The 22,115-nt window shown below is 52.3% G+C and overlaps 1 protein-coding gene across 3 annotated transcripts in view; it reads right to left on the bottom strand.

Annotated features, from left to right (window-relative positions):
* The window catches only part of CSNK1D (casein kinase 1 delta), a 33,320-nt gene extending 14,527 nt beyond the window's left edge, over positions 1-18,793 (bottom strand). For all 3 annotated transcript variants that reach the window (XM_030923155.1, XM_030923157.1, XM_030923156.1), the window contains exons 1-2: positions 18,353-18,793; positions 10,135-10,245 (exon numbers count right to left, since the gene is read on the bottom strand). In XM_030923155.1, the coding sequence (XP_030779015.1) occupies positions 10,135-10,245; positions 18,353-18,428 (187 nt within the window). In that variant the 5' untranslated portion in view covers positions 18,429-18,793. The remainder of the gene's footprint in view (positions 1-10,134; positions 10,246-18,352) is intronic.
* Positions 18,794-22,115: the final 3,322 nt, after the last annotated feature.

Raw genomic sequence — 22,115 nt, 5'->3', positions numbered from 1 at the left:
GACGTTGGACCAGGGCCAAGCGGGCAGGAGCTGCAAAGGAGACAAGGAGGGGATTGAAGCCCCACCTCCCTGACTCTCACCTTCTAGGGCAGGGGGCAGGAGACACAGGAAGCAGTCATGATGCGGGAGAGAAAGAGCTCAGGCAGAAAGGACCAGAGCCCACCAGAGACGTCACATGGGAGAGGGGAGGAGGTTCAGGAGAGAAAGCAGCTACCATGGGTTAGGTGAGAGAAGAAAATATGTTCAATGACTATGATGTTGGTAGAAGTATTTGACTGGATAAGAGAAAAACAAAAGCAATGAAAACTTTTTGGGGATTTACACAGTAACCCAGGCTTGAAATACACAAATCAGGGAAGTGAGAATACAGACACAATAAATCTAACAGGAAGAATTTACAGATGGCTGCATAGTATCAGTGCTGAAGGCATAATCAACACTAAAAAGACACACGGGCCAGGTGCAGTGGCTCATGCCTGTAATCCTAGCACTTTGGGAGGCTGGAGCGGGAGGACTGCTTGAGCTCCAGTTCGAGACCAGCCTGGATAACACAGGGAGACCCTTATGTCTCTACAAAAAAGCTTTGGGAATTAGCTGGGTGTGTGGCACGCTTCTGTGGTCCCATCTACTTGGGAGGCTGAGGCAGGAGGATCACTTGAGCCCAGGAAATGAAGGCTGCAGTGAGCCATGACGGCACCACTGCACTCCAGCCTGTGCCACAGAGCAAGACCCTGTCTGAAAACAAAACAAAAAAAATCTACTTTAGAAAAAAATGGGTGAAAGACCTGGACACTTCACCCAAGACTTTACGTATGAAAAGTCGACGACCACAAGAAGATGCTGAGAGATGGAAACACATGCTGATAAAGACGCATGCAGGAACACGCAGGAGCGCGCACCGCAGCCTCACGCCAGAGTCAAATTCGAACGCTGCAGCAACAGATGGGTTTCTCAAAATACCACCCCCAAAATATGTCCTTCAGTCCTATTTTTTCTCTTATATCCACAAGAACATGTTTTTTTGGTATGTTTTTACAGCACTAGGTCCTTAACTATACACATGGCTCTACACACATACAGCTTATGAACGGCCTGGATAAACCTTTCATGTCCTTCCATGGCAAGACAGATTTTTAGTTTAGTCTTACAGCAAGTTTTGGTACCATCAGGGAAATTTACTTCATTAAAAAAGTTGTTTCATTATTTTATTGTTTTGAGGTGAGGTCTTGCTGTCACCCAGGCTGGAGTGCAGGGGCGCCATCTCGGCTCACAGCAACCTCCGCCTCCCGGGTTCAAGCAATTCTCCTGCCTCAGCCTCCTGAGTAGCTGGGATTACAGGCAGGCGCCACCACGCCCGGCTCATTTTACTGGCCATATGTATCCCCCTCTCTTCTGAAGGTGTGTCTTTTTGTTTGGCTAAGTTTTTCCATCGTGGTATCTTTTTCCTATTTATAATAGTTCTTTATAAATTCTAGATACTAAACCATTGTAGGCTTTTTGTGAGGCAAGTATCTCTCAGTTAATGGCAGGTTTTTAATTTTCTTCTGGAGTTTCTTGATGAAAAGACTTAATTTTCATGAATATGAATGCCCCTATCATTTGCTTATGAGTGCTTTCAGTATCTTACATTAAAAAATAATTTCTGCCCTCAGCGTCAAAAAGAGATGCTATAGACCATCCTGGCTAACACGGTGAAACCCAGTCTCCACTAAAGAATACAAAAAACCAGCCGGGCGAGGAGGCGGGCGCCTGTGGTCCCAGCTACTCGGGAGGCGGAGGCAGGAGAATGGCGTGAACCCGGGAGGCGGAGCTTGCAGTGAGCTGAGAGCCGGCCACTGCACTCCAGCCTGGGCGGCAGACAGAGCAAGACTCCGTCTCAAAAAATAAAATAAAATTTAAAAAGTGTAAAAGTTACTTCTACTTCTAGCAAAAACAGTTATGGGGCCTGATTCGCCCTCACACCTTAAGTAACTAAGGGAAAAAACAAAACACACAGCCGCACACATGACAGGGCGGTTTCAGCGCCGGCCCGGCCAATGACTGACAGCCGTACCAGCCAATAACAGCCGTGCTTCAGGGCGGGAAGGAGCGGCGAGAGGGCGCCCTGGGCTGCCCCCTGTACTGCTGGGAGCATAAGCACAAAGGCCAGACCTAGCAGATCCAGGAATCCAACCTCATCCCAGAAGAGAGCTGAGGAGGAGCCTGCAGAACGTGGAAGAGCACAGCATGCGTGACATTCTCGATGTCCGGCATCCACCGTGGAAAACAAACCTGGAGTAAGAGGTCAACTGAAACAGACCCGGATGTTCAAATCAGCAGAGAAAGTCATGAAACGTGACTACAGATTTCAACTGGATTCCACATCATAAAGTTTTTTAACTGGCCAGGCTCAGGCCTATAATCCCAGCACGATGGAGGTGGAAGTGGGAGGATCACTTAAGCCCGAGTTGAGACCAGAAAGAAACATAGGGAGACCCTCGTCTCTACAAAAAAATTTTAAAAATTAGCTAGGCTTGGTGCTGTGTGCCTACTACTCGGGAGGCTGAGGTGGGAGGATGGCTTAGCCCCAGGAAGTCGGGCATGAGGCATATACATATACGTGTGTTTATGTTTGACTTTGGTCTTTTGTATATATGTATATATATTTTTAAAAAATGTATATATAAACCTCAATACATATAAGACATATATATGCAAATACATATCTACTTTCAGATTCTGGAATAGTTGCATATAAACGTATATATAAACCTGAAAATATATGATATACACATGCAAATACATACGTACTTTCGGATTTTGGAATAGTGGCATTCTGCGCCACAGCTGACCGTCCCTAATCTGAAAATCCAAACGGCCCCCATTCGCATCTCCTTTGAGCATCATGTCAGCACTTTTCATAAAGTTTCTGATTCTGGGTGTTTCAGATACTCAACCTTACTACGGATTTGTGAATTCTCTCTCTATATATATTCAGCATTATGGATTCCCAAATTCCCTTTCTCCACTCCAACGCATCACAGTTCCTTCTTCTTAATACTCATTTTGAAGTTTTCACTGTCCTAAATTTAGGCAACAGATAACCTTTCAAGCTTTTTCCTGTACCCTCACAACAAATGCCTATCGGTTTTGAACTTCTTTTCTTTCTGCCACACGTTCCAGATTCACCTTCCTTCTTTCTGCCCCAGCCCTGGAATCAGCTGCTTCTCCAAGCACTCAGGACTCCTCTTAACAGAGAGCGATAAATATACTTACAACCCACCGAGGCCCAGCATGCTCAGTGTTCTAGGCTGTCACTCCTTCTAAGCCCTTCTCGTGGCCAGAACTACACAGTTTCATCGTGACAGCTTTATAGTAAGTGCTGGTGTTTGCAGGGCAAATGGCCCTCTTCTTCACAGATGTTTTAATTAACCCTGGCCTTGCACTCTTCTTGGTGAATTCTAATCACCTCGTCATGTCAGAGAAGTGGCTGGATGTCAATAGGAACGTCACTGAATGTTAAGAGCAACTTTGGGAGACCTGACACTGGCATCTTCCTTTCTCTGAACATAGAGGAGAATTAGGCAAATCTTTCTTAAATGTCTTTCAATAAAGTTTATATATTTTCTGCATACAGAACTTATCTGTCTTAAAATTTATCCCTAGATACCTTTTTGCTACTGTAAGCAGTACTTTTTAAATTACATTGTGTAACTAATTATTGTTGGTTTAACAAAATAAATAGATTTTATATTTTGATCTTAAATTTGCTGAACTCTCTAATCTGTTGAGATCCCTATGTAGGAAACGACATCACATCAATATGCCAGTACCAGCAGTTTTTTTTCTGCCTTTTTCACCCCCTGCCCTGCTGAAAACAGTGTTGTGAGGCTGAGGATGATGTGGGCTACACAAAACTCTGCTGCTCTGCAGGGGGGAATGGAAATCTGCATAACCACCTTGGAAAAATCGATACATATAAATATGCGGACGCCTGCGTTATCTTGCAGAACTGGATATTTGCACGTGCCAAGCAACAGCCACTGCACCTTCACACGTAGGTGCTGGCACGTGTGCCCCAGACACATGGACAAGATGTGCACAAAAGCACTGTCCCTAAGAGCAAATGCTAGAAGCTCCCCAGGGCTCAACACAGAATAAGAGGAAGCTACTTTATACAGCTATGTAGATAATCAAACAATGAAAATCAATTACCTAGAGCTGCAATCCATAGGGAAGAATCTCAGGAATACTCTGGGTCAAAGAAAGTTACAAAATACAGACCGCATCGCATAACACTAAAACTTTCATGTATTCAAAAGACATATGTGGCATGGACTCATGATCCATCTGAACTGATGGTGTACTGACTGATGTAACTGATGGTGTACTGACTGATGTGACTGATGGTGTACTGACTGGTGTGACTGATGGTATACTGACTGGTGTGACTGACAGCGTACTGAACTGATGTGACTGACGGCGTACTGACTGATGTGACGGACAGTGTACTGACTGACGTGACTGACGGCATACTGACTGATATGACTGACGGCGTACTGACTGATGTGACTGACGGCGTACTGACTGATGTGACTGACGGTGTACTGACTGATGTGACGGACAGTGTATACTGACTGACGTGACTGATGGTGTACTGACAGTGTACTGACTGATGTGACTGACAGTGTACTGACTGATGTGACTGATGGTGTACTCATCTGATGGTGTACTGACGTGACTGATGTGACTGACGGCGTACTGACTGATGTGACTGATGGTGTACTGACTGATGGTGTACTGACATGACTGATGGTGAACTGACGGTGTACTGACTGATGTGACTGTGTACTGACAGATGTGACTGACGGTGTACTGACTGATGTGACTGATGGTGTACTGACTGATGGTCTACTGACTGACATGACTGATGGTGTACTGACTGACATGACTGGTGTACTGACTGATGGTGTACTGACCGATGTGAGTGATGGTGTACTGATGGTGTACTGACTGACGTGACTGGTGGTTTACTGACTGATGTGAGTGACGGTGTACTGACTGATGGTGTACTGATGGTGTTACTGACGGTGTATTTACTGACACCAAATTTCTTTCTCTCTTTTTTTAAACAGGGGTCCTGCTGTCATCCAGGCTGGAGGGCAGTGGCACCATCACAGCTCACTGCAGCCTTAACCTCCCGAGCTCAAGCCATCCTCCTGCCTCAGCCTCCCAAGTAGCTGAGACTACAGGTGTAAGCCACTGCACCTGGCCTGTTTATTTTTCCTCCCTGCCCCCCAAATGTCTCAGCAGAATCACCCCTTTTGGTAGCTGTAACAATGTGCCCCGTCATGCATGGCATTAGAGAATGGATAAAATACAGTAAAAGCAACATGCTCTTGGCTCCCAATGCACTTGTGCTCAATGGACTTACTGCTACTGTGTTTTTGCAGTAACAAGTGAAGCCAATGGGTTTGAAAACAGAGACCCAAGGCTGCCTAAGTATGCCAGTCATCCAGGGCCACCCTGCTGCCCTGTCCAGGTGCTGTCATGGTGGGAAGCAGCCACTCGTGCTGCTATTTGTCACCTCCACACTTTTCCCTCATGGTGCCCAAAGATAGCTAAATATATGCGTGGGGATAAAAAAATGGGAGGACAAGGCCAGATACATGAAGACATGCTCCACCCTGATCTGTGAAAAGTTTCAATATAAATGTGGGGACTCAGCATTAATGCAAATAGAAATTTTCATAAAGTTTTCAGCAATTCAACCCTAAAATGACTTATGTAACTGTAAAATGTTTCTAGAAGGCCGGGCGCGGTGGCTCAGGCCTGTAATCCCAGCACTTTGGGAGGCCGAGACGGGCAGATCACAAGGTCAGGAGATCGAGACCATCCTGGCGAACATGGTGAAACCCCGTCTCTACTAAAAAATACAAAAAACTAGCCGGGCGTGGTGGCGGGCGCCCGTAGTCCCAGCTACTCGGGAAGCTGAGGCAGGAGAATGGCGTGAACCCGGGAGGCGGAGCTTGCAGTGAGCTGAGATCCGGCCACTGCACTCCAGCCTGGGCGACAGAGCGAGACTCCGTCTCAAAAAAAAAAAAAAATGTTTCTAAATAATTTCATTATTTGGATTTTGGAAGTTTCTTGTAGGATGACAAAGAAACAAAAACTTACAAACAGATGAGCGAGGGCCTGGCACAGGTATGGGGCATGACAGGCAAATGGGCTCCACAGGGAGGAGTGTTCCTCTCAGACGGGCAGGACAGGGTCCTGGTTGTTGATTTTAATGTCCTCGATAACCATACATGTTACATACGTTCTTTGGTGTTGTACAATATTTCACAATAAAGATGATGGTAGGCAGTCGCCCACCCTCAGCCACAGAACCTTCACCCACTGGCCCAGTTCTACACAAGCATTTCCCTCCTCCCTCCCAGAAACCACGCCTGCCATCTTAGCCTTGACCAAAAGCAGCTGGGAACTAAGTAAATGTCGTTTGCTGAGGGGTTCCCCAAGGAGGGAGTGACCTAAAGCCGCTTTTGGGGGATGTTAGGATCGGAAAGAGCACTTACAACAGTCCCTGGGTTTTGTCCACCAGTCCAGTCGGTTTTGACAAAAACTAGGTGTCTATCCAAGTCTTTCACCAACATAGCTAATTTTAGTTTCTTTCTACTATTTCAGGTATTGAATCTACTGTCCCAACCAGATTTGGGACAGGTGGGAGCATCTGGGGCACATTCCTGACGGCTGAAGGCCACATAGGGTGGCTGCCATTTCCTTCTCTGGGAGCAGACAGCTGCTTGAGCAGTAGTCTGGGGGGCTAGAACGCCCAAGTTCAAGTCTGTCCTCTGTGAAGTTACACAGCCTTCTAAACCCAGTTTCCTCATTTGCAACATGAGGCTGAAGAGCTCAGTACCCACTGCCCAGGGCTGCTGTGGGCAGTGACCGGTGTGTTTTTAATGCTCACTCTTCCCAAGCTGCAGATAACAGAATGCACTCAGTGTGGAGCTTTCTCCTGGAAGGCAGCTTCCATCAAGCAGACGTAAGCAAGATCAGAACCTGGCACCACCGCTTGACTCTCATGTGAAAGGAAGGAAAACTGAAATGAGAGGTGCTTGCTGCCCGTTTTTTCAGAGACAGCAGGACAATCTGCACCATCCACAGCAGACACTGCACAAGGGGACAATCTGCACCACCCACAACAGGACAATCTGCATCACTCACAGCAGACACTGCACAAGAATGGGCGGCGGCAAGATCTGGTGGTTTCTGGATGAAGCAATTTCTTCCCATTATTTGTCAACTCCCTGGTTTTGTCTCAAAGTGAATTCAAGAACCACCACCAGAATGAGGCCTTTTGCCTTCCCGGACATCATTTGTTTTCTAAAATGCAGATCTTTAGATCTTTACAGTATCTGGACAGGCGCGGTGGCTCACGCCTGTAATCCCAGCACTTTGGGAGGCCGAGGTGAGCAGATCGCCTGAGATCAGGAGTTCACAACCAGCCTAGCCAACGTGGTGAAGCCCTGTCTCTACTAAAAATACAAAAATTAGCCAGGCGAGGTGGCTCACGCCTGTAATCCCAGCTACTGCAGAGGCTGAGGCAGGAGAATGGCCTGAACCCAGGAGGCAGAGGTTGCAGGGGGCCAAGATCCCGCCACTGCACTCCAGCCTGGGCAACAGAGTGAGACTGCGTCTCAACAAACAAACAAACAAACAAAACAACAAAACTTTGCCAGTATCCACCAGATGTGTGTGCATTTAACCCAGAAGACCTGACCTACATTTTGGAATGGTCAGGGACATGGCAATGCGCTTGAAGCCCAAATGGGAGAAAATCCGTTTCTGAAATCCTGTTTGGTTTCCAGGATCCTAGGGAAGGTGCATAGGCAGGAACAGGAAGGTGCTTCTTTACTCTCTTAAGCCAGTGGCCGCAGGGGAAGGCACTTTGCCTGCTAGGGACCTTCAGCACTGTCTGAAGAAAGTTTCGAGTGTCACAGCTGGGGCCTGGGCTGCCGACACCTAGCATACGAGAGCACACCACTGCAAACAGCACTAGTGCCAGGTGGAGAAGCCCTGCTCAGGAACCACGTAGCTACCTTTTGGTTCGGGGTTGGCTTCCCCAGTGACCATCCTGGGCTTTTTTCTTTTTTTTTCTTTTTTTTGAGACAGAGTCTCACTCTGTCACCCAGACCTGAGTGCAGTGGCGCGATCTCCACTCACCGCAGGCTCCGCCTCCCAGGTTCACGCCATTCTCCTGCCTCAGCCTCCAGACTACAGGCGCCCGCCACCTCGCCCGGCTAATTTTTTATATTTTTTTTAGTAAAGACGTGGTTTCACCACGTTAGCCAGGATGGTCTTGATCTCCTGATCTCATGATTTGCCTGCCTCGGCCTCCCAAAGTGCTGGGATTACAGGTGTGAGCCACCGTGCCTGGCCTATTCTGTGCTTTTAAGTACTGGCTTTCTTCCCTTTGCCCTTGTGTACCCCTGGCTTGCAAGTTCACCTGCAGATGTCTCTCGTAAAAAGTTAAGGTATTTTTAAGCTTGCAGGTTTTACTCGACCCCCGCACCAGGCTCCCGCAGGCCAAGGTCACACCTTGCACCACCCTGCTCTACTTGGCTCGTCACACCTCCAAGGCAATGCAGGCTCCAGGCCCTTGAGAAGCCAGTCCACCACCAAGGGCCACCAGACAGGCTCCCAGGGCGGGGTCTCTGTTGAGCTTTCCTTGGGTTGGTGATGGGATTTTTCATTCCTGTGGCCTCCTCTGGTCATGTGAGGCCCGTGTAGGACACATTGGATGACCCTCTCTGTAACGGGCTCCCCAGGACCACGGGTGCTGCCAAAGACATTTTGTGTCACATAAACCTAGAAATGTCGGTTTCTTGTAGTAGCACAGATTACGTCGCTTGTGCTGAGAAAGGATGTCAAAAAAGCCCATCAACAATCCTCCCTTTCCCGTGACAAAAGGGCTAACAGAGGCCCTGAACAGCTTTTCCTTTGGCCGATTGCCCAAGGGGACTCACCCAACCATCCGCCTACAAATGTGCCCCGGAGGCTTCTGACTGGGAGGGCTCCACGGACATGGCACAGCCACTCTTCAGACAGAAAGCCCGGTTCCCAAAGAGCGCACCTGCCAGACCGAAGCTCTGCTGCTGAGATGCGTGCTTCATGACTCTGAAATCCCCGCAGAGAATGCCCTCCTGCTCCATCAGCCGAACTGTTTCAAAGTCCAGGGAACTCGCAAGAGCTGGACTCTGAGGTCAGGACAGGAGCACTCTGCTCCATACTCAGCCCACAGTGGAACACCAGGTACCTAAGGCCCTGGGCTGAGGGCTCGCCGAACGGGGACAGTAACTGAGCTGAAGAGGTCATGATGGTCGCCAAGCTCAAAACCCTTGTTTTGCTCAGGAAAAAATGAGCCCAGAGTGTGTGAAGGGACATCCCCCAAGCTGTAAGCAAAGCATGCGAAGGAGCAGAGGCCTCACCCAGGGATCACACACCAGGAAGGTCCCACCAGCAACAGCCCCCGCGACCACTGAGGGGCACAGACACCATAGGGAGCATGCATTAAAATTCACACAAACTTTATTTCAGACACCATGACCCGACATGAAGTAAAATTTAAACAAAAGGACAAGATGGCATGTTTCTTTTCTTTTTTTTGGGGGGACAGGGTCTCACTCTGTCGCCCAGGCTAGAGTGCAGTGGTGTGATCTTAGCTCACTGCAACCTCCGCCTCCCAAGCTCAGGCAATTCTCCTGCCTCAGCCTCCTGCATAGCTGGGATTACAGGTGCACGCCACCACACTCGGCTAATTTTTGTATTTTTAGTAGAGACGGGGTTTCACTACGTTGGCCAGGCTAGTCTCGAACTGCTGACCTCAAATGATCCACCCGTCTCGGCCTCCCAAAGTGCTGGAATTCCAGGAGTAAGCCACCGCGCCTGGCCCATAAGATATATATTTGTGTTGAGGGAGGGTCTCTGGACCCGAGACTCTCTGAAGGAAGCTGTGACCTCTTCGTCAGGGTGTGGGGAACACTTCCCTCCCTTTTGCCCGGAGCCAGTTTTGGGTTTATTTTAACCAGCAATGCTGAGTTGCTGTTCTCCCTTAGAACCCTGGTGTTCCTCTGTGACTGGTAAAGGACCTACCTCCTCCCTGCATCATCTTGTAGATTTTGCTCTCAATGTGGAGCTGAGGGTGTTTGGTTTTGACACATTCAAGCTTGATGGCAACTTCTTCTCCTGCAGCAATGTCCGTACCTTGGCAAAGAAAGAAAACCACAACAGGAATTACCTGGTGTCCACCAAATAACCCAACGTGCTGGAGAAACGACAAGCACTATGTGAGTTTTCCAGGAAGGACCAAGTGATGGACGTGTTCTCCTTTCTAGCGTAGTAAGGCGGGTTCATTAGCTAACACATCTCTGGGGGAAGTTATCCTTAGTCCCATTTTCACAACAGGACAAATCTGAACTGCACAGAAAGTCTATGTGGTTTCCATCACCCGCCTACCAGTCTCCAGGTGCTGCAGCTCCCTCTCCACAGTAGCCCTTTTGGTCTGCGTCCTCCCATCAGCCCTGCCCAGGGCCCCTGCATTCGCCTGCCCCAGACAGCCCATGGTGGAGCTCCAGGGTGCCATTCCCTTTTCTCCACGCTGCCTTGACAGGCCTCCAGGAGGGGGTGGTTTCAGATTCCCCCTGAGGAAGGGCTGGGTTTTTACCCAACAATCACAGCCCCGGTTCACCCAGGCCCGGAATCACAGGCAGCGGGAGTCATCTCCAGCCAACCTACTGCACGCAAACACCCTCCACCAGGCGGAGGGAGGCCCTTCTCCGTTCCTGGGGCCACAAAGCCAGAAGAATCGCCTGTTTTCAAATCCCTAAACGCACCACCTACCAACACACACCGGTCGCACATCTTTCGTCAGTCAGTGGCTAAAACCAATGACACATCTAATACCCTGATGACTGGACTATGAGTTTGGAGGCAAAATTAAACTTTTTATCTAGAAATGTTCCATCTCTGCTTTACTCTGATAAATGACAAACGTGACAATCACCATCCCTCTCAGGTTCACCCACAAATACTCCTGAGTTTGAATCTGGCCCAAAGCCTTCCCCAAATCCACTGCATGAGGTATCCCAGGAGCTTGAACCAAAGAGGAGAGAAAAAGAAGCTGCACACAGCACATACTCAGCTCTCTCCTCTTCCATCACGGATCCCTTCGGAGTATGACACTGGAATCGGCCGGGCATGGTGGCTCACGCCTGTAATCCCAGCACTTTGGGAGGCCGAGGAGGGCGGATCACGAGGTCAGGAGATCAAGACCATCCTGGCTAACACAGTGAAACCTTGTCTCTACTAAAAATACAAAAAATTAGCTGGGCGTGGTGGCGGGTGCCTGTAGTCCCAGCTACTCGGGAGGCTGAGGCAGGAGAATGGCGGGAACCCGAGAGGCGGAGCTTGCAGTGAGCCAAGATTGTGTCACTGCACTCCAGCCTGGGCGACAGGGCAAGGCTCTGTCTCAAAAAAAAAAAAAAAAAAAAAGACACTGGAATCCTTCCCAACAGCGTGGCTATGTGCAAAGGAATTCACACTAGCTTCACACTAGCTTCAGCAGCCCAGACAGAGCCCTGGGAGACTTCCTTCCCTGGGACACTAGTGCTGGGCAAAGTGACCTGTCTAGTTCTTAGTGACTCAGTTTCTCTCGTCAATGGAGATCAGTGGTGAGGTCTGACATCTATTTCATGAGAGTTGTGGAGATGAATGGGTTAAGTTTCTCATACAGCTCTTTAAGATTCCCTGATGAGGCCAGGCGCAGTGGCTCAAGCCTGTAATCCCAGCACTTTGGGAGGCCGAGACGGGTGGATCATGAGGTCAGGAGATCGAGACCATCCTGGCTAACATGGTGAAACCCCGTCTCTACTAAAATATACAAAAAACTAGCCAGGCGAGGTGGCGGGCGCCTGTAGTCCCAGCTACTCAGGAGGCTGAGGCAGGAGAATGGCGTGAACCCGGGAGGCGGAGCTTGCAGTGAGCTGAGATCCGGCCACTGCACTCCAGCCTGGGCAACAGAACGAGACTCCGTCTCAAAAAAAAAAAAAGATTCCCTGATGAAAGGCAGAATAAGGTCAAGTGAGCACTAGAGCCGTCTGTTGATATCCACACACATCCACTGAACACCCAAGAACCCCCTCGTCTGCCCAGATGGTGGCATGAGATGTGCCACTTCCAGCCTGGGCCTCAAACCCACCGCCACTGCTGCGTCCACAGGAATCGCCATCATCAGGTCATCGCCAGTGACCATTCTAGATTTAAGAACGTCACTTACTATCAACACAGACTCTTCGGAGCACTCAAGGTAATACGTTTTGTTCTTCCTGCTTACAGTTGGGACAGTCTATCCAATTACAAGAGAAATGACTTCATCGAAAAATGTACTGTGCAAATGAAAAACGAACTCTGAGTTCCTTTAAGGACCTGGACTCTGAACTCAACTCGCCAGCCGGAAGGGAGGGTGACTCATCCCACTAGTTATGTCAGCAGCTCCCTGAACCCCCAAGCAGGCGCAGTGCAGCCTCGGACAGCACCGCCACCCTCGCCAGCTGGCAGCCCAGTGACCCCACGGCCTGGGGCCAATCAATGGCTTGGGGCCACACAGCCTGCTGACTAGCATCTCTCACTCCACTTCTCTGTAGATGACACAGCTAATGTCTGCCAGTCACACCTGCAACACTGACTGTCGTGGGGCAAAGTCATCACCAGCCACTCTGGCACACACCACCAATCACACACTATCATGGGGCTGGGACCTCTTGCTGTGCAAGCACACAGAGCCAGCCCTGCTGTGGAACCAGACACCAAGGTTGCCCCGAGTCTCTACAGGGGAGCAGAGGATGCAGGCCCTGCACACAGATGTGAGGACGGCAACTCTCTGGGGCCTCCAGCAGGCGCCTCATCACCCGCTATGCAGAAGCATCAGGCAGCAGAGCATCAGGGTCTGCGCATTCCTGGGCACCACCTGCCTCAAGGTCGCTGAGCACCACTCAGACCCCTGGCCTGCAGCCCTGTCCCACCTCACCCACCAGGGGCACCCCCACACTCTACCAGCCGTGCTGCTCAGTCAGGTCCTCCAGCTGCCATCAGTCCACAAGGCAGCACGGAGGCGCTGAATAACTGTGGTGGCAATCTGGCATCGCTGCAGCACTTTGACCTTATTATACACAAGTTTTGGTGTGCAACCCATTGAAAATTACAAGCCTGGTCCTTCACTGCAGGCTAAATCTGAGAAGCACGACTAAAAGGGGAATGAGAATTTGAAAGACCCTGAGCCCTGGGTGTCAGAATCAAAACAAACCAAAACCTGGCGACACACAGATCACCAGGTTGTCTGGGTTGTCTGTTTACACAAAGGACATTCTACCAGCAGAACAACCTCAACTCTTCCCTGCAGCTCAACAATCTTGGTCTGCTGTGAGACAGGGCTTTCCTCAGTCCGTGTCTGGGTGTCAGTTAATGTTAGTCCTACAAAAACAAAAAGATGTCCCTCAAGTTCAGCAGACAAAAGCAGATGGTGGCCGGGTATGGTGGTTCACGCCTGTAATCCCAGCACTTTGGGAGGCTAAGGCTGACGGATCACTTGAGGTCAGGCATTCAAGACCAGCCTAGCCAACATGGTGAAACCCCGTCCCTACTATAAATACAAAAAAATTAGCCAAGCGTGGTGGTGAGCGCCTGTAACCCCAGCTACTCAGGAGGTTGAGGCGGAAGAACTGCTTGAACCCAGAAGGCGGGGGTTGCAGTGAGCTGAGATCGTGCCACTGCACCCCAGCCTGGGAGACAGAATGATACTTTGTCTCAAAAAAAAAAAAAAAAAAAAAAAAGGCCAGGCGCAGTGGCTCAAGCCTGTAATCCCAGCACTTTGGGAGGCCGAGACGGGTGGATTACGAGGTCAGGAGATCGAGACCATCCTGGCTAACACGGTGAAACCCCGTCTCTACTAAAAATACAAAAAACTAGCCGGGCGAGGTAGCAGGCAGGCGCCTGTAGTCCCAGCTACTCCGGAGGCTGAGGCAGGAGAATGGCGTAAACCCGGGAGGCGGAGCTTGCAGTGAGCTGAGATGGGGCCACTGCACTCCAGCCCAGGCGACAGAGCGAGACTCTGTCTCAAAAAAAAAAAAAAAGCAGATGGTGAATTAAGTGAACCTAATCAGAGTGTGGCCCTGTCCTGGCAAAGGAGGGTAATTCTGAATTACCAGCCTGGATACTGGCAACTCCCATTAAGGATTGTCTTGTCAACAAAGAAACAGGGAGACGCCTTGAGCAGCAGGACAAAGGTCACCTCACAGGGCAGCGGTCAGCAGTACTATGACTTCTCATTACAGACGCTTGAGTTAAGCAGAGCCGAAGGTCAACAGAGGCCACAGCCCTCAACACTGCAGTGAGGAGACCCCGGAAGCTACAGTGAGAACAGGTGGCCGCTCTCCTCTCACGGCTGGTCAGCGTCTTGGGGTCCTGCTGCATGCCAGGCACCCTGCAGGCTGCCTCTTGAGAAATCAGTCAGTGAGGGGAAAAATGTGTGCTTCAGAGATGAAGAAGCAGTTAGCTCCCAAAAGATACTTGTGTACATTATGAGGTCAGTCCATCCACGTAACAGGTGGACAAATGGAGGCCCTGACAAGCTGACGGTGCGATGGGATCAAGTACAAATGCCAACAGATGCACCTGTCCAGCCCACCAGCCAGGTAATCCAGGCCTGCCACTCACCTCCAGAACACACTACGGGCGAGAACAGAGGCCAGCTGGGCTCTCACTGCCTCTCTGCATGGGCCCCCTGCGGGGTGAACACAGCGCCTACCTGGCCCAGCTGAACCTTCCCCCAGACACCCCTGTGGTACTGGGGCTGGGAACTCATGGTCCACATTAAGGACACTGTCTGTTTTCAAATGTTATCAAGTTTTTCAGTGGTACTCTGCCAGCAAAAATGAAAGGACTTCTGGTTTATGGCCACACCACACGGACACGAATGTGGAGGGCAGCACAGGGCCGGGGCCAGGTCACATGACAGGCTGCCAAGGTGTGCGCTCCACAGGTTGTGTGTGGGCTCTGCCGCCTCCCAGCCTGCCCTCCTGAAGGGCCTTCCAGATCTGGCAATCTCAGACTGAAGACTGAGATTGTTCTTTTTGAGGTCCCACGTTCCAAGGCCTGGGCATTCAAGAAATAGCCCCAAAATACTGCCCCCTTTAAAGGGGCAATTTTGGAACACGACAACCCGGCGGGATCCTGCAGTGCAGCCCTGCCCTCCAACTATCACAGCAGGGTCGGGGCAGGCAGGCCCACACCACACTTCTAGGCCACAGGCACTCCACTGAAGCACAGCCTTCCCCCTCCCTTCCCGGGCTCAAACATCGGAAAGCACAGAAAGTCCCCAGTGGAAAAACAAAAACCCCAAAGCCAGGCTCAAAGCAAGGTGAACCCCACCTGGAGAATACCAAAGTGACAACAGTAGGAAAGGTCTTAACGATACTCATACTAGAATACACACGACACGCAGAGGTCAAGATGAAGACCTAGTTCCTCAATTTATGTCTAACTGGCTGCCCAAACAAAACTATGGTGGGGATGACCAATCCATCTCCAGGTCTTCAGATCAGCCGTCTTTGACTCTAACTGCCATTCTGCTCAGACTCACGCTTCTTCCAAACTGCCTGACTCCGGCTAACGTGACCACCTCGCCTTTCATTTCCTCAGCGGGGTCATCTGAAAGGACCACAGTGTGGCCAGGAGCCAATGCTGACGGAAAAAAAAAAAAAATCAGCCGTGCCCAACCCTACTCAAGTAACTGGACGTGTACCCTGATGGATGGCTGTCTGGGGGAGTCCAACCCCAGGGAGTCACAGCCACAGCCAACTGCAATCCCGTATCCAGCATGACTGTATGCCCAGCGAGAGGTGAGGCCTGGAGGGTGGAACGCTAAGTGAGGAGACAGCCTTCCACCCTCCACCTCTGGAATTAGTTGGTGACAACCACACCAAAATTTGTCTGACTCTATCTTTGGAAAGCACAAAAGCTGTTTGACAAGGTCTCAGAGAAGAAAACAGATAGTTTCAAAGTACTTCTTTCTTTTTTTTTTAGACAGAGTCTCACTCCCTCACCCAGGCTGGAGTGCAGTGGTGTGATCTTGGCTCACTGCAACCTCCGCCTCCCAGGTTCAAGCGATTCTCGTGCCTCAGCCTCCCAAGTAGCTGGAATTACAGGCAGCCGCCACCATGCCTGGCCAATTTTTGTATTTTTAGTAGAGACAGGGTTTCGCCACGTTGGTCAGGCTGGTCTCGAACTCCTGACCTCAAGTGATCCGCTCGCCTTGGCCTCCCAAAGTGCTGGGATTACAGGCGTGAGCCACCATGCCTGGCCCAAAATACTTCTTTTTGATGCCTGCCTAAAGGTGGTTAATGGACTGGCTTTGCAGTGTAACTCAGATCCTGGGATTAAAACTTTCGCCAAAATCTACTGTTCTATAAATAAGCCAAACGACTTCCATTTACCAAGCACTCTGACTTCCAAAACACTGCCAAGAACACATCCAGCTGACCACCTGGTATAAATGTTTAAATAGTCAAACACAAATGTCTAAAGCCTGCTTACTCAGCAGGCCACTAAGGCATATGTACAGATTCAAAAGCAACAACATGGCATGTGACAGGGTTACCCGGCAGATTAACCAGGCACCCAAAGTATGAGCCACTCATATGTATGGATTCAGCCTAACGCTGTCAGCCCACCAGGTCCTGAGTCCTCTCTCTGGTGAAAAGTGGGAAGGGAGTGAGAACTGGGGACTGTCCACATGTGGGTTCATCTAAAAGGTATGACCAGGGGCATCACTGACATCCCATGGGATTCCTGACCCTGGCTGACAGATGCCCCAGCCAAAACACGCCCCAAAGCTAGGGCTGCTGGAACAGAAAACAGCTCCCCTCAAAGGTCTGCAGCAGCGCCTCTGCAGGCACACCGCCTCAGGCTACATATCCTCAAATGCAAGGGGTCTTGGAATAACTCGTGCACTGCACAATCCCACTGACAAGTGCAGAAAATTGTTACTTTAAAATTACAAACTTCCGCCAGGCGCGGTGGCTTCCCAGCACTTTGGGAGGCCGAAGTGGGCGGATCACTTGAGATCAGGCGTTCAAGACCAGCCTGACCAACACGAAGAAACCCCGTCTCTACTAAATATACAAAATTAGCCCGGCGTGGTGGCGCATGCCTGTAATCCGAGCTACTAGGGAGGGTGAGGCAGGAGAATCACTTGAACCTGGGAGGCGGAGGTTGCGGTGAGCCGAGATCGCGCCATTGCCCTCCAACCTGGGCAACAAGAGCGAAACTCCGTTTCAGAAAAGAAAAAAAAAAAAATTACAAACTTGAAGATTTAAGCCAACCTTTCATTACACTTGTGTTCACGTGCATATTTTTCCATTGTAAATATGACACAACCCAGAACGTTCTAATCCCATTTTTTTTGAAATCCACCTTGAGACTGTTACAGTCTAAAGGACAGCTCATGAGTACAACTGCTTCATCTGCCTCTCACTTCGCCAGCATCTTAACCCTGGGTGACTTTCTCTACAGTCACCTAAACTTAACCCTTGCTCATGTGCACTCAGTCACCGCTCCAAGGCCAAGGGGCAGAGGTGAGAGAGAACCCCCAGCGGTCAGTCACCAGGGCGGCTGCGAGGCGGAGGGCAAGCCCCGCTCCTAGCCGGGCCACTCCCCCACTCCCACAAGGCATTTGGGTCTTTCTGACATTTTCCCCCACGCGTGCAAAACGCAGGGGCAGCCTCTCTGGGGGGAGCCAGACAGCCCCGGACCGGGCTGCGGAAGAAAGACCGTGGCCTTTGTTTACTGCGGTGACCTTAGGCGTGGAGGCAGCCGACGCCCGCTCCGCGGCCCCGGCCTTGCCCCCTCCCCTCCCACGGCCCGCCGCCCCCACCCCCGCCCTGCCCCTCCCCCAGGCCCGCCTCCCCACGCCCCACCCAGCCCTTCCCGGGTCCGCTCCCCGCGACCCTGCCCCTACCCGGGTCAGCGCCCCCGAGACCATGCCCCAGCCCGGGTCAGCTCGCCTGTCCCCTCCTCCCTCCAGACCCTGCTCCCCCGACCTGGCCCTGCCCCTCCCCCACGTCCACTCCCCACTGCCCCCCCCACCCCTGGCCGCGCTCGCCTAGTGGCCGTTGGGTTCTGGCCACGACCCGGCGGCGCCCAGACTTGCACGCAGACCCTGCGGGGCCGCCACTTCCTTCCGCGGTCGCGATTGGTCTTGGCAGCCGCAGGGCCCGGGTCCTCGAACGGCGGGCGGGCGGGGGCGGCGGGGCCTCACCGAGATAGATGTCTCCGAAGGAGCCGCTGCCGATCTTCCGGCCCAGCCGGTACCTGTTCCCGACTCTCAGCTCCATGGCGGCGGCGGCGGCGGCGGCCCGATTCGCTCCTGCCCTCCCGGCCGCTTCCTGGGTCTGAACTCCGGGAGGCGGCGCCGCTGCTGCCGCTACTGCGGGTCCGGCTGCCGGCTCCGCCCCCCTCACGGCCCCGCTTTCACCATCGCTTTCCTGTCACCCCGCCGCTCCCAGCGCCTCAATACGGGGCGGATGGGACAGTCCGAGCGCCGCCGCCGCTGCTCCGGCCCCTGCCGACCCCGCTTGCCCTCTCCCCGCGGCGGATGGACTCGGATCTTCCGGGCCTAAATCCCCCTTCAGCTGCCTAAAGGAGCCGCCGCCATCGCGCTGTGACGTCACTTCCCCTAGCAACCCGGCGGGGCGGGGCCGCGGCGCTCCGCGGGCGAGGCCTGGCCCTCGGGGGCGGGGCCGGGCGGGGCGAGCGCTCCCGGCCTCCTCCCAACTCTGCGCAGGGCCCAGCCCTTCTGCCCCGCCCTGTCCCGTTACCCCCGGACCTCGGGCCGCCAGCCCCTTCCACCTGCAGTCTCCCGCTGCTCTCGCGGGGGCTCTTCGTGTGTCCCCCAAGATGTCGAGGAAGCCAGATGAGTTCCTCGCGACAGGCGGTGCCTTTTGCAGGAGGGGACAGGTAGCTGGGACCTGGACAGAGTGACAGGCCAGGCTCAGGGGACACAGGTGAGACCCCCTCACTGGGCTACCAGTTCCCGGGCTTGGGGCATCCCAGGACGTCAGTGTCTGCGGCCTTACCTCCTGACAGCTAAGACCAGAGAAAGAGTGGGGCTGCGCCCTCGGAGGTCCTCATGTCCAGCTCGGAGGTCAAGGGTAAAGCCACCACCTTTCACAATACGAGGCCAGACCACCTGCCTCCCGCCAGTCCCTGCAGCCTGGAGACTGAGTCAACATTCTTATCTGTGTTGGTTCTGAATGTTCCTCCTTGCAAAAGAAAACAACGAGTGGACGTTCAGGCTGATGGCCAGCTTCAAAGATTGGGGCCTTTGATTCCCATCGCTGGGAAGAAAGCCCTTCAGACAAGCCCCCTGGGCTGCAGTGCGTAGGGACCTTGAAGAACCCGTACCCATGGTCCCACGTCCGTGTATGTCGAGACCTGTCGCATCCTCGCTGAAACTCAAGAACGTGAAACAGGTAAATGTGTGTTTTGAGGCAGTAGCATACCAGGGCTCTGGTGTGGGCACCACAGCGTGAGTGAGACAACAGCCTCAGCCCGTCCAGGTCACTGCAGAAGAGGAAAGCAGGCCCCGCAGTGGTGCTCGCCTTTCTCCACCCCCAAGTTCTTCCTCTCCACCCCTCAGCTCCAAACAGCTGGAGGTCGGGTCGGGGAGGCAGGCGTCCATTCCTGAAGTTACACAGCAGGGCCTGGGGACAGGAGATGCCGCCGGCCAGACCACCGTCAGTCACTAATGAGGCACAGGCAGTCGGAACTGCCCAGTTTCTGAGTTACAGGAGCCTGGGGTGGGGGGCTGCCAGACTAGTACAACTGACCTTGTTGGCAGAATTGCTCATGGCTTTTCTGTTGATGAACAGAGCCCAGCTCTCCCGTGGGTGACTGTGATCCTTCTTCCTGGGGAGTCCTGCTCTCCCTGACCAGGGGCACCTCCCTCAGCTGGTCCTCCTGGGCTCTGATGGCCCCAACATTTCTAGCTCTTCTCACCCATAGTGCCCCAGCTTCATGCAGCTGCAGCAGGTACTGTGCCCATCTGCCTGACTTTTGTGTGTTTGTGTCTTGACTCTATAACCCGTGCACACAGAGAGGGCTGTGGTGTAGTGGGGATGGCCAGAGCCCTGGGAATGTGCGGGCTGGTCAAGGTGAGGGAGGCTGATGGCTGTGGCTCCCCCACCACCAGCCCCAGCCACGACAAACTGACAAAGGAAGAGGACAGTGGTGCCCTGGAGCCCCGGGGTCAGAGAGAGGAGGACAAAACAGGTGTGGAGCCCAGTGAATGACACCACGCCTTCCGAAAAGACAGGACGCAGACATGGCATGAACAGGACATCCTACAGCCAGAGCCCCAGGTTCTGATCTAGAAAACTGTCGGCAGGGGGCTGAAGCTGAGGATAGTCATTGCCGAGGAACAGCCTCCATCACAGGGGAGACGCTTGCACAGATGCGGGGATGAGGGGTTGGTGACCGCTGGGAACAGGCGTGTGAGGCAGAGTCTCCAGGCATGGTCTGTGGGGTGGTTTGATGATACTAGGACATCTTTCAGACGAGAAGGACGTCCCGACCTGCAGGCTGGAAAGCCCCCTGAGCTCCCAGCAGGACGTATGAGGGCAAGCCCACACCCGGGCCTGTCCTGATACAACTCCTGAACACCACAGTGTCTCCTTTACTGTTGCTATCAAGAAATACCTGAGGCTGGGCAATTTATGAAGAATCATGATGTAATTTGTATATTTGTCCCTACTAAACCTCATGTTGAATTGTAAACCCCGAGGTTGGAGGTGGGGTTTACACTGAGTGGTGGCTGAGAGGTGGCTGGACCGTGGGGGTGGATTTCTCAGAAATGTTTAGCACCATCCCCTTGGTGCTGTCCTTGAGATAGTGAGTTCTCCCGAGATCTGGTTATTTAAAAGTGTGGGGCACCTCTCTCACTCGCTCGCTCGCTCCTGCTCTGGCCACGTGACCTGCCTGCTCCCCCATTGCCTTTCACCATGATCCGAAGCTTCCAGAGGCCTCCCCAGAAGCCAAGCAGGTGCCAGCACCATGCTTCCTGTCAAGCCTGCAGAACCATGAGCCAAGTAAACCTCTTCTCATTATTTATTTATGTATTTATTTTGACACAGGGTCTCACTCTGTCACCCAGGCCAGAGTGCACTGGCGCAGTCTCGGCTCACTGCAACTTGCGGCTCCCGGGTTCAAGCGATTCTCCTGCCTCAGCTTCCTGAGTAGCTGGGACTACAGGCACACGCCACCATGCCTGGCTAATTTTTCATATTTTTTGTAGACATGGGGTCTTAAACTATGTTGCCCAGACTGGTCTCAAACTCCTAAGCTCAAGTGATCCATCCACCTTGGCCTCCCAAAGTGCTGGGATCACAGGCGTGAGCCACCACGCCTGGCCCTCTTCTTTTAAAATTGCCCCGTCCTAAGTATTTATTTATAGCAAGGCAACCACAGCCTAACATAGCTCATGATGCTGAGGTCTCGAAAGTTCAAGATCTGGCGTCTGCCTCTGGTGAGGGTCTCACTGCCTCCACTCATGGCAGAAGGTGAAGGGGAGCTGGAGTGTATGGAGACCGTGTGCGAGAGGGAGCCGGGGTGCGTGGAGACCGTGTGCGAGAGGGAGCCGGGGTGCGTGGAGACCGTGTGCGAGAGGGAGCCGGGGTGCGTGGAGACCGTGTGCGAGAGGGAGCCGGGGTGCGTGGAGACCGTGTGCGAGAGGGAGCCGGGGTGCGTGGAGACCGTGTGTGAGAGGGAGCTGGAGGAGTAGGGAAGTACAGGCCTTTTTTTTTTTTTTTTTAAGAAGGAGGCTGCAAACTCCACCTCCCAGGTTCAAGCGATTCTTCTGCCTCAGCCTCCTGAGTAGCTGGGATTACAGGCACCTGCCACCACGCCCAGCTAATTTTTGTATTTTTAGTAGAGACAGGGTTTCACCATGTTGGTCAGGCTGGTCTCGAACTCCTGACTTCGTGATTCGCCCGCCTTGGCCTCCCAAAGTGCTGGGATTACAGGCG

Source organism: Rhinopithecus roxellana, chromosome 19, assembly GCF_007565055.1.
Source record: "Rhinopithecus roxellana isolate Shanxi Qingling chromosome 19, ASM756505v1, whole genome shotgun sequence".
Lineage (NCBI taxonomy): Eukaryota > Metazoa > Chordata > Mammalia > Primates > Cercopithecidae > Rhinopithecus > Rhinopithecus roxellana.
This window is presented reverse-complemented; position numbering and strand designations above follow the sequence as displayed.